This window comes from Cricetulus griseus, chromosome X (genome assembly GCF_003668045.3).
Source record: "Cricetulus griseus strain 17A/GY chromosome X, alternate assembly CriGri-PICRH-1.0, whole genome shotgun sequence".
Classification (NCBI taxonomy): Eukaryota; Metazoa; Chordata; class Mammalia; order Rodentia; family Cricetidae; genus Cricetulus; species Cricetulus griseus.
The window spans coordinates 105,728,574-105,742,037 of NC_048604.1; the positions used below are offsets into that span (position 1 = coordinate 105,728,574).

At 40.7% G+C, this 13,464-nt stretch overlaps 1 protein-coding gene across 1 annotated transcript; it reads left to right on the plus strand.

Annotated features, from left to right (window-relative positions):
• The first annotated feature begins 11,166 nt into the window (after window positions 1-11,166).
• On the plus strand, window positions 11,167-13,464 carry LOC100750436. The gene is made up of 2 exons (XM_027431813.1): window positions 11,167-11,195; window positions 12,792-13,464. Exons 1-2 carry the CDS (start codon window positions 11,167-11,169, stop codon window positions 13,462-13,464), a joined length of 702 nt encoding a protein of 233 aa, XP_027287614.1.

A 13,464-nucleotide genomic window follows, 5' to 3' on the forward strand; every position in this document is an offset into this window, starting at 1 on the left:
AATTCCTGGCTGTTTTGTGTTAGGGATTTGTCAGACTTGAGATTTTCTTTGGTGGATGACTGATCATCCTTTATTGAATCTTCAACACCTGAGATTCTCTCTTCTATCTCTTGTACTCTATTGGTTATGCTTGCAACAGTGGTTTGTGATCATTTACCCAGTTTTCTATTCCCCTCATTCTGTGTTTTCTTTATTGTTTCTAATTGTGCTTTCAGACAGTGAACTGTTTGAATTGTTTCCTTCACTTTTTTGTTTGTTTTCTTCTTGGTTTTCTTTAGATTCTTTAAGGGATTTGTTTATTTCTTGATTTTTTTTTTGGTTTGTCTTTTCCTACATTTCATGTAATTTTTGTGTGTTTTTTCTTCTAGTTCTTTAAGGGATTTTCTCATTTCCTCTTTAATGGTCTCTATCATCTTCATAAGATAATTTTTAAGGTCCTTCTATTCTTCATCCTCTGCGTTGGGCTTTTCAGTTCATGCTGGTGTGGAGTCCCTAGATTCTGGTGGTGTCATATTGGTCTTTCTGTTGTTGAGTGAGTTCTTACTCTGTCGTCTTTCCATCCCTTCTTCCAGTGGGTGCAGGTGGGGCCTCTTACTCTCTCAGGAGGCATGCAGAGGGCTCAGGCTCAGGCAGCAGCAGGAGGGCAGAAGGCAGTGGGTAGACAGGGTGAGGTGTGTCCGGACTCAGGGGGGCCTTCCACTATGGGCAGGTCTACTCATGTCCAGGGTGGGGTCTCAGTCAGAAGTGAGCAGCGGTTGATGGGGAGGTTGCGAACAGAGCAACCCCCAGGCTACCTGAGGCTAAGGATGTTGAACTTTTCTTTAAGTGTTTCTCTTCCATTTGAAATTCTTCTCCTTTTATTCTGCACCCAAATTTAAATTGGAATTTTAGGTTGTTTTATATCTAGTTTCTTGAGTTCTTTATATATTTTGGAATATGGCCCTCTGTCAGATGTGGGGTCGGTGAAGATCTTTTCTTATTCTCTAGGCTGCTGTTTGGCCTATTGACAATATCATTTGAAGCTTTTCAGTTGCATGAGGTCTCACACCAGAAAATCCCAAGGAATGGTAAACAAACACACACACACACACACACACACACACACACACAGACACACACACACAGAGAGAGAGAGAGAGAGAGAGAGAGGAAGAGAGAGAGAGAGAGAGAGAGAACTGCCAACAGCCACAAATAACAGGATTTAACAATCAATGCACTCAATTCAATAATAAAAATACATAGGATAATGGGATGAATATGAAAAACAAGATCCATACTTCTGTTGCATACAAGAAACACATACCAAAATATACCACATAACAAAATTAAATCAAAACCAGATAAATAGGCCTATAACCCATAAGGCAATGGAAGCAGTCATTAAAAGTCTCCCAAACCAAAAAATAAAACCATCAAAAACAGACATTACCTCAGAGGAAAGGGTTAGAAAAAGATTTTCCCATAAAACAGACCTAAGAAGCAAATTGGTGGAGCTATCCAGATATCTATCAAAATAGAACCAAACCAAAATTAATGAAAAGCGATGGAGAAGGACATTTCAAATTCAACAAAGGACAAATCAACCAAGATCATGTCTCAATTCTGAACATTTATACCCCAAATAAAAGGGCCCATACATTTGTAAAAGATACATTTTAAAGCTTAAATCACCTATCTCTCCACACACATTAATAGTGGGAGACTTCAACACCACACTCTCACCAATGGACATGTCTGTACAGACAGAAATAAAGGAACTAGCTGATGTTATGACTCAAAAGGACCTAACAGATATCGACAGAACATTTCACCCAAACAGCACCTCATGGAATCTTCTCCAAAATTGACCACATGCTGGGTCACAAAGCAAATCTCAACAGATACAAAAATAATGGAATAATCACCTGTATCTTATCAGATCACAATGGAATATTCTTGAAGGTCAACAATAACACAAAGTACAGAAAGTATATTAACCCATGGAAACTGAAAAAAATCTCAGCTGAATTATCACTGGGTCAAAGAAGAAATAAGAAAGAAATTAAATACTTCCTAGAATCCAATGAAAATGAAGGTATAACATATCCAAACTTATGAGACACATTAAAAGTAATATTAAGAGAATAGTTCATAGCACTACATGCCTTCATAAAGCAATTAGAGAAATCTCATACTAAGCAACTTAACAGCACACCTTAAAGCTCTAGAACAAAAAGATGTAAACACAACCAAGAGGAGCAGAAAGCAAGAAATTTGTCTGAGGCCTGAAAACCAGTATTTATTTCTAGTGCCCAAATGGATTTTGGGAGACCATTCCTCCATGGAGAGATATTCTGTCAGCCTAAATACACTGGGGAGGGCCTAGGCCCTACTCCAAGTGATGTGACAGACTCTGATGATCCCACATGGAAGGCCTTACTCTCCCAAGTAAGGAATGGATAGGAAATAGGTTGCAGGGTCAGGGTAGGAGACAGAACTGGGATTGATATGTGAAATAAGATAGTTTCTAATTTAAATAAAAATATCAAATGAAGAAAACATATTATCTGTAATAAATATACTTAATAATAATAAAATGCATGTAACTAAGTATACTAAATATACCTTGACATTTTTCCTTTGTATCCCCCTTATTTCCTTCAGTTATCTCATTGTTCTAGCTAATACTTAAAATGCTATGCTGAATAGGCATGAGGCTAGTAAACATCCTTATCTTCCTGATTTTAATGGAAATGCTTTGAGTTTTTTTCCATTTATGTCAATATTAGCCGTGAACTTAATGCAAATTGCCTTTATTATGTTGAGGTAAACCCCTCCATTGTTGGTTTCTTCAGGACTTACATCATATGTGAAACTCTCTCTTCATCTCTGTGATTAAGCCAACATGATAATAACAGATAATATTTTTGCTGTGTCCCCAACAACATGGTCATCACTAGTGTGCTGCTCAGATAGGGTGGATGGCCTGCTCTCCTGTGTGCTGCAATTGGTGAAGGGCAGGGCTAGTTCTACCACTCTCTTGACCCCAGGGCCATTTCTCACCTGCCACAGGTGGCAATGAATTAGCAGGGGAAGGAATCTTTGCCTGACCCATGTCACCACATCTGATGGAGGGATAGTGTCAGCTCTCCTGCTCTCATACCCTCAGAATCAGCCCACCGGTGTACCCAACAATAAGGTCATCTTTAGTGTTTTGCCTAGGTGAGTTTTACGCTCATGGTGAGGGGTAATGGTATCTTTCCTGAGTGCTGGGGATAGCTCTTCCCTGAGGGACAAGGCCATCTCTTCTGCTGCAATATCCAGTGTGGGGCAAGGCCAGCTATACTAGGACCAGAGAAGGATGGGACTGGCTCAGTTCAGCCCTTGGATTTCCACATGCATATTTCCTATGACCCTCTTCACTAACACCAGTAACAGACACCATCACAGACCCCAGCTACAGCAGGATCATGGACACAGACATGGCCCTTGGTAGCAGCTTGGGCCTGGATGTCACCATGGCCCTGGTGGCAGCACCAGCCACCCAGATCAATATGGCCCTAGTGGCAACATGACCCTTGGATACCAACACAGTCTCAGGTGCCTGACCATATGGTGGGCATCTTCAGAACCTGCATTGGTAACAAATGTCATGGACATCACCCTAGATCCCAGCCATTGCAGGGCCATAAAGCCAGACATGTTCTTAGGTAGCAACACAGGCCCAGACAGCTCCATGGCCACCGAAAGCATCACAGGCTAACCAGATTAGTATGGCTTCAGCAGCTACATAGCCCTTGGATATTGAGGCAGTCTCAGGTGGTTGACCAGACCCCAGTCTTCCACATGGCCATTGGTGGTAACAGGAGTTATGGAACTGAACTAGCTGCAGTAGGGCTACAGACCCAGATGGATCCCTCAGCAACATCTCTGACCCAGATGATGCCATGGCCCCAGGTGAGAGCAGAGTCCAGTCTGATCAGCATGACCCTGGTAGCAGCATAGCTCTCAGACACCCAACTGGCCACAGTTTGGAGATCTGTGTGGATGTTGGTGTCAATAAGGGTGACTGACATCAATAAGACCCAAGACCCTGGATATTCACAACTTTAGACTCCATCATTGCCTCATGTTGCAGCCCAGACCATGGGCCACTGCACAACCCTCAGTGGAAACAGGTTCCACAGATATAAATACAGTTCCCTTGGCTGCTTCAAGGCCTTAGACCAAGACTTGACACTTCGGCAATAGCTCAGGCCTAGATAATAACTTGGGCTCAGGTGGCAAGCAAGCCATTCAAATCAGCATGGTCCTCATAACCCTCATTTCTTCTGATTTGCCTCTCTGTCTTCTAACTTGCTCACCATAATGGTCCCAAGACACCTGGCAGGTTCCTGGTTGAGTCACAGTTGGCGCTTAGTTGAGTCTTTCCTGGCTAGCCACAAGGCATGGCACAGAGATGTTACTTTTCAACTATTAAATGCCTGGGCCTAGAAACCATGGACCAACTGCCTCTTTTTTCACTAATTGTTATTGCATACATATATATAAATCTAACTTGTTCAGTTCTTTTAATGCTACATGAATGTAGGCTTTCAAGGCTGACATTTTGGCACTGGTTTACCCTTTCCTGGGTAATGCCTCTTCTCCCTTTCTTTGCTTTCCTCAGTTTCCCATAGTTCTTAATGTAGGGTTGAGGCCTCATGGCCTTTCCTCTATTCATATAGGCATGTTGTTTTATGTCACCCTTGTTCATCTCATGTTTAGGCAGTAACATTGGGAAGACTTCATTGATGTAGCTTCTGATATTACTGGGACACAAAATCTCACAGACATAATCTCACAATTAAGTCCATTACGACTGGGATCCACATCTCTGCATTTTCATTGGTTATGGGTTTCTATAGAGATCTCTGAATTGGCTTAATTTTGCCTTTGACATTTTTCCACCTCTATCCACTAGTTGTCATGGTACTTTAATGTACTTGAAAAGTTACTAGAGGGGAAACATGGCCACCAATGTCACATGGCTTCAAATCCTTAGTACTACAGTGGCCTGTCTGGAAAACATGGTGATGTAACAGGTTCATAAAGGTTATGGGATTAACCTTCCACATGTTTATTTTATTCAAGGTCCACTAAAAGTGATGGAACACATGCACAACACTGCTGAATTGGACAGGTGCCTGATTTAGATAGTCTATGGATCTTGGGGAAAACTATTATTCTGATAAAAGAGCATTTAAATAAAATGTCTCCTAAATAAATACTGTTATACTCATGGATGACTACCTCACTCAACCCATATCATATGAACTTGTTCTTTCAGTAGATGATAATTAATAAAGAGATTCATGGTCTTTCCTAGCCATCTGCCATGGTGGATGGGTGAAAGACCCGAGCTAACATGGGGTTAGCTCGTTAAACCACTGTAATAAAGCCTCATGCTGTTTGCATCAAGTTTCTGCCTCTGCATGGTGATTGGGGTGGCCGAGGTCCTAGGCTGAGATCCTGGAGGGCTGAGCTTTCAGTGATCTTACATTTGGGGGATCCTCCTGGATTTGCGACCACCCCTCACGTGAGTGGAGTCGATCTTGGAGGTAAGCAGGTACCCTGTATTATCTGTGTCTTTGTGTTTTTGTGCCGGCTGAAATCTGGTTCTGTGCTTTACAGTTGCTTGTGTCTCTGGAAGAGATGAGAGCTCTGGTCTTGGGAGGAGACAGGGTGTGATCAGCAGACATGCTTAGGGGATCACCAACTGCCACCCTGGAAGACGTTCCAGGAAGTTTGGGGGAACCTCAGGGATGCTTGGTAGATTCCCATCTGGGAGCCGGTGAGGGTACGATAGTTCTCCTGGATTGGGGAAGTCATATGCCCTCCCGGCCATCTGTATTTCTGGAGTGGTTTTGTCTGTCTAGGTGGAGACAGATATCTGTTAGTTTTTGTCTGTCTGTCTTGGGTTTCTGTTTTTGTCTTATTTGTGACTTTGATGATGGGACCGACCGTAACCACCCCTCTCGGTCTGACTTTTGACCACTGGATAGACATCAAGGACCATAGTCAGTCAGTTAAAGTTAGGAACACCCCCTTTCGTTGAGTCATGTGGCGCCACACTAGGTAACTTTCTTTTTTTCTGTCTTTGTTTCTGTATGGTTTCTGTAAAGCCTGGAGGGTTGGAACGGGCTGGGTGACTGGGCAGTTAAGCAGGTTTGTTATCTATGTTATCTGATGTGTTGCAGTCCACACCCTCCCTGCCTGCTTTTCAGTGGTGTGTCAGTTTTGTGTTTTCAGGTCTGCTGCTTCTGATAATTTTGTTCTGTAAAAGTTTCACATTTGTGCTGTGTGTTTGTTAAGCATCTCTTTCTGTCCCTACTGCCCACGCACATGGCATGCATGGGTCAGGGGTCTTTTCTTGCTGCCCTGAGCACTTGGTGCAGGATAGGGGTTCCTCTGCCATGAACCATGGGTTAGAGTGTGCTGCATCGGAGTCCCCTGAGGCTGCTACCCTTGACGCCAACCATTGCTGCGGCCCTCACAGCTGAGCCTGGGTGAAGTAGGTGAGTCTGTTTTTCTATCCTCACTTGCTGGTCTGTGAGGCATGCGAAGTAGGGCTGTCTCTGCCCCAACTGCCATTGCAGGAGGGCAGCATGGATCCTGGCTTTCGGTGGGAGTTTCCCTGCCATGAGCACATGGCTGCAAGGCCACTATCTGCCTGGCTGCCAGGCCTTCTCTGTGCTCCACACACGTGGTATGCAGGGAGACCATGGGGGTCTTTTTCCCACCCCTGCATTGGCCGAGGATCTGGGATTGCCAGCAGTACCCCCCCCAAGACTCTGCCCTGAGCACATGGAGCTAGGGCTGGTGAACCATCTGGCCTGATCCAGACATTCTAAAGAAATGGCCTTAAAGTTATTAAAAACTATAAAAAGGACTTTGACAAGAGTTTTTATATTGACTAAGAAACGAGAGAAAATATAGGAGACTAAAGTAATAAAGAGGGAAAAAGAAATTTGTCTAAGAATGTCTAAGAAAATCAGAGGAATGAACTAAAGGTATATAGAAAGATATAGATGGTTAAAACAAGTCATAGAAGGTCAGAGAAAAGGTTGTTAAAAGTCAGAGAAAAATGTAAACTGTTTGCTATGGTTTCTCATGTCTACAAATAGTAAATTTTAAAAATTAATAATATGAATTTTTGACCACATTAGGTTAATTCTGATTTAAAAGTTCTGTTTATTTCTCAAGTAAATTATATATGCTTGTTTTAAAATGTTCTGTTTCCCGGCATAACCTAAGTTCTGTTACAAGCATACAACTAGAACAAATGGTGCAGGTCACCACCATTTTGTAGCCAGCCGCATGGCAAACTGGTCACATGGCTGACTGGTAGCCATTTTGCTGAAGTTACATTAAGGGAGTTTAAATTTCCTTTTTAAAACCAGCTTTCTACATGTTTATGCTTTTTAAAAGATGTTTTTTATTAATGTTTATACTTAAAGAGCTTCAATTTAGAATCACTTTTTAAGTAAAGCCTGACAATGTGAAGTTCTTGTTTTATAAAAGCTGCTAATCTTACAGTTTATGTTTTCAGAAGTTAAGTTTAGGGCATTGGTGGCACACACCTTTAATCCCAGCACTCGGGAGGCTGAGGCGGGTGGATCTTTGTGAGTTCAAGGCCAGCCTGGTCAGCAGAGCGAATTCCAGGATAGGCTCCAAAGTTTCAGAAAAACCCTGTCTCAGAAAGAAGTTAAGTTTAAGAAGCAAGCAGCTAAAATATGTACATGTAGCTACTGTTTAAGGAATATAAGATAACTCTATGCAGTTTTAAATTCAGCTGTGCTAAGTTTCAAATATTTTGCTAAGTTAAAACCAGTTACAGTCATACTGAAAATTAATTATTTACAGAAATAAGACCATACCTAGCCACCTGTGTGCTTAATGTGTACTTAAGGCAAGTAACTAAACAGAACTAATGCTTCATAGACCTGAAGAATATGGCATTTAAAATGTTATCTTTAAAATTTATAATATCAGACAGACTGCCAGATCCTGATAGTGACCCAAAGTCTCCAAAGAAGATTATGAGGCACCCCAGTTCCTGCACCTGGACCAGTGAGCAAGATGCTCAGATGTGATACCTGCTGCCTGCCAGGACCTGGCCAAGACTGTGGACAAAGCTGCTGGACACTGGAAAATTTATTGTACCCCCTTTTGCCTAAACAAAACAAGGTCAGTCTTTTCCATGTCCCTCTTCCACAGAGAGAAAAAAAAACCTTTTACCTTATAGGTCTTTTGAAGATTCCTGTTCTTTGAGACATCTGCCTCCATCGATAATAGAGAGACTTGGGTATGGATAACTGTATATGGACTGGCTTCTAACTGGCTTCTGTCACTTTTTAGTAGATTTGATAAAATATACCCTTCTCAGATCTCTAAAATATTAATGGTTGTCAGCTTGACAGCATCAGACAGTCAGATCCACAAGACTATAGTCAGTATGTTAGCTAATAAAGTACTGTTCAGTCACAAGCTCAATGTTTTTAGGTTTATTCTGGTTGTCATCTAAGTATAAACTTAAAGGGCTTTTCATTAGGCCAAAGGCACCTCTGTCTAATCTATACCTGGCTCTCTGGACAGAAGAAAAATGTGCATACTTATAGCTCAAATCTACATTTTTTGCTAGGACTCAAAGTTATTATAAATATGTTCCTGCTATTTGAACAGATATCTGATTTTTCTGCACTGTGGGCTTCAGTAAATAAGTTTTAACTTCTATCCTAGAATAAACATGTCTAAAACAGGTTTCTGCTTCTGGCAGACATCTGAGTATCAGTTCCTGACTACAGGCTGTTCCTAAGTAGATTGCAAACCCTGGACTTGCTGTGCATGTTAACCAGTCCAGCTGATATGGACACCCCTGTCTCTGCAACAGAATCTGCCAACCAGAAGCTCCTGATGGATTCCTCATTTCCTAAATTCCTTTTTTGCTTTTGACTAGCATTTCAGCCTTCTTGGGTCCCTAACTTCATCCCAACGTCAGCAGGAAGTAGCATGGGAATGAATATGTAGCCCATTTTCCCTGGTTGAAATGCTAAGTCAAAAGGAACTCCCTTACATGGGGGATGCCAATATCTCTCACTCCCTGATGGAGATCCGGGAGAGACAGCAATTCCATGATTGGAATTTCCATAAAAGAAACTGCGGGAATGAAGTGACCAGTTCCCCATTTTGGCAGCTATAACAGCAGAACACGTGCTTGTCTGACCTTGCCTTAGTCACTAGGTCAGATGCCTACCTCGTGGCAAGGAACCAATCAGAAGTTAGCTGGTGGTGCTATGCTTTCCAGCTCTGGGTGTGCTTTATGGACGGGTGTTATGATCTAACTTGCTGTCTCCTTGGCCAAACAGTATTTTATTCAATAATCAATAACATAAACATACACAGTACATTCCCCATCAGACAGGTGCACAACAATGAGGTGCAGAGCATAGCAACCATCCTGGGAGGGCCTATGGGCCATAACAACCAGTTGACTAATCAACATAGGGCAAACCCTCCAAACCTGGAGGCACACCAATCCTCAGACTGTGTGTACCCCTAGGCACTCCCCTTACGCTGCCCTATAAGATCTCTATGCAGCTGCTTCCAGCTGTCTTTCCAAGCCATCTGCCATGGTGGATGGGTGAAAGACCCGAGCTAACATGGGGTTGGCTCGTTAAACAACTATAATAAAGCCTCATTGTGTTTGCAAAAATAAATAAATAAATAAAAGTAAAAAATAAAGAGATTCACAACTGGACAATGTGCATATAATGAGAGACTTTGTCATAAGTAAAATCTCCTCATCAAGGCCCTCTCCTTGTTACATGGGAATCTGTACAGAAGGGGAAGAGGAAAGATTGAAGGAACCAGAAATGGTGGATGACTCAGAGAAAACAGTGGCTTTTAGGCCCATGACTGATACAACATAATATCTTAGTGAGAATGTGACAGCACACCCAAGACCTACACAGGATCAAGCAAGACAGTACACCAACACTATAACAGGGTACTGCATATAAGAAACCATGAGTAACCAAGAAGCTATTTGCAATTAACAACAGCTAAAAAATAAAATCAGTGTTTTTCAATGGAAATATATATATATATATTATATATATATATTAATATATACTAATATATATATATGTCTGGGCAAGCATCATGAACAGGATTAATTAAGTAACATGAAAGAGATGCCATTTTTTTAATCCCTCAAGTCTTTGTTTTGTATTGTTCTGCTTTTTATACATTTTAACTTATTAAAATTGCTAGTTTTAAGAGTTAGTCATGAGAAAATCCACATGCATTTGGGTATGTAGGTGGGGTAAAAATCTCAAAAGAGATGGCAAAGGGGAAAACTATGATCACATTATACTGTATAAGTAAAGTTTTAAAATTAAAAATGAAATAAATATTCATTTAAACCTTCATACATAAGAGTGGCATTTACTACTCTGGCCCTTTAAGATTATATGTCATGACACTGGTTTTTTGCTCATAATCTGTCATTTGTTACTGGTAGCCATGGAAACATGAGAATTTTTAGAGTTACTACTTACCTTACACTTGGCAGCCTTACACTATCATTTGGGCTTCATAGATGAAACTAAGAGGCAAGTACTTTGTGTTTTCTATGCATTTTTTATTAGTCACATTCAATTTCACAGGGCAAGGAAAGTCAAAAGAACCACTGACATATGCTTCAGTTATTTGTTGACATAATTTCCATGTGAGTAAATGAAGCTAAATGTCTTAAGTGTGGGTGCCAATGAGGACCCTGGAGATGGCACTGGCCATTATACCTGTGAAATTTCCTGAGGTTGAGCATGTAAATTAGCCTTTTTGTTTTGTTTTCCTATTTATAAAATGAGGAAACTGATTGTGTGGATATAATTGGAGCTACAGGAATATCAGATGGGCTACTACTCCTGAAGTGTATAAATGAGGCTCTAATGAAGCAAAGCAGAGAAGAGGAATATGTCAGTCTGTGTGAATCAGGCTTTGGTTGATGCGAAACTGTTGTGTGCTGAAATATCTGCCTAACAGAACTTCTCTTGCTGAAGGTGATTCACCTCTTGTGTGACTCCTGGTCTGGTCAACATTTTCTGTAATTTGGAAGATATTTATAATCTTGACATCTTCCCAATGGATTTCCTCACCCTCGATAAACAAAGGTAAAAACTTAAAATGAGTTACTTGGAGGGTTTGAAATTGGGTCTTTATGAAGCACACACATCTCTTCAATGGCATTCTAACATGGATAGAACAGCATTATCTTCCCTGATTCCTGTTGTGCTTCAAACTACACTTCTCCCTTAGTTCACTGCCTCAGATGTGCCCTGGCAAGCATGAGGTTATGGGGAGGATGAAAACCCAACTTGCTGATACAACATTTGAAGTATTTGCCAAATCTCTTCTCTAAGTTAGGAAGCACACTTCACATAGACTGTGTGGGGTGCAGTGATTATCTGTTATGGAGGATTTCTGTGAAAGGTGATCCAGTTTACTGACCCCTCACAACTTCTGCATGGACAGTGGCAACGACATTATCCTCATGCCTGCTGTATACACAATTTTGGCTCCTTCCCTTCTCAAGTACTCTGTGACATCACTCAGGGCATAGTTTTTTTCATGAGCATTAACACTACATCCAAATATTTGAACTGAGAAGTGATTTAAATAAGCTGGTACACAAGTACATATAGAGACTTAGTTTTGTACTACAGAAGACAGTTGTTTCCACAAATAGGATACCTTATATGCAATGAATAAAAAAATGTTGGTTATATGAAAATCCACTTTTGAGTAAGTTATGGGCCAATGATGGAAATACCATGAATTCTTATGTTTTAAAGATTTAGATTTTTGCACTGAGCAATGGAATCAGGGTCTCCAACATGTTCAGTAATAGTTTTTCAACTGAGGCATATGCTTACCCTGAGTTTTCAAAGTCATTCTAATCAGGGCTAAATTATAAAATATGTATGGCTTAAAAAAGAACTTGGCACATTTCAGAAAAATATAGAAATAAGACATTCTATACTGCTAGACTGAACTACCTAGAGTTACCTTTTGGGGTGTATCTTTTATGGCCCATTCTCTTTGTGTGTGTGTGTGTGTGTGTGTGTGTGTGTGTGTGTGTGTGCGTATGTAGAGATGATGCCTGTGTGTCATCACACGTGTTGATGCTGGTTATGAGCTATGTGCATACACACAAAAATACATGCCTCATGTATAGAATGTGGACATGCATGAGTATAACATGTAGATCATTGTTCATTTTGCTTGTCCTGTTTACAATATTCACATAAAAGTCCACTACAATAATTTAGAAATGATATTTGAGAATTTTCAGATTATAATATTCATTTAAATTATTTATTATATTTCAGTATTCAAAACATAGTTGAAATAAGCATTTACTTACATATGATATTGCAAACTGTTTTTCACTGCTAATTTCAAGCATTAAAATTCTTAGTTAACAAATACATACATTTCAGCATTTGACAGATACAGTGAAATTGCTAGCCCAAACCTCTTATAGAGAGTACTTCTTCTATAGTCATGGGGTTTGGGGCTTCTTATACTCTTGTCTGTAGTATGTTACACCCCAATAAATACATAGATTACTTAAATACAGCTATGTGAATAGCAGGTACAAGGTATGACAGCCTAGTGCTATATTAATAATCACTGTTTTTATTTTGTTCTTCTGCCTTCTCTTGTGTTCTTGGCTTAACTGTATACATGGTCAATCTCATCTTCAGATTTGCCAATGGAAAGGAGTGCATCTTCAAACTGACTGGCTTCTTTAGCAGCCTAACAGCTTTCGTGTTACAAATAGTCATTGCAAGCAGCCAATGCTGGCGCCTGTGGGTATTCAATGATAACATTGTGAAGTTTGTGTCCTTTGGACTCTGGGAAGCTCATTACCCTCAAGAGTTTAATGTCTCAGGTACTGTAATCAAGATGCTGGTGCATACCCCTATCAATTCCAACTGGACCATCTCAACTGAATATCAGTATGCACAGAATCTGATGGTGGGGGCCATTTTGATGAAGCCTATAGTTCTGGTTTGCAGTTCGATGGCCATTAAGATCAGCTACATGAAATACCCATATGTTGAGATGCAGATATATTGCTACAAGGTCTCTGCCTTAGTTATGTGTCTTAGTGGCCTCTTCACATTTGTTTCTGTGAGCTGGAACCACATTGTAGATCTTTATGGCCAAACCACTCTCGACTTTCCACCTGACTTTCCTGTTAAAAAAGAAGACTTGATAATGAAATACTTTACTGCTGTGTTCCCATTTGGGATTCTGATATCCACCATGTCACTCTTTGGTGCGATCTTCTTTGTCTCTGAGATAAGCAATTTGAAACTTCAGAGTCAGGAGAAGGCCAGGTGTGCTTCCAAACTTACCAAACAAGATGTGTAA

Coding starts and splice junctions, on each gene's coding strand:
- LOC100750436 (XM_027431813.1), top strand. CDS start 11,167: ATGGATTTCCTCACCCTCGATAAACAAAG. Junction 11,196..12,791: donor CTCACCCTCGATAAACAAAG/GTAAAAACTTAA, acceptor TCTCATCTTCAG/ATTTGCCAATGGAAAGGAGT.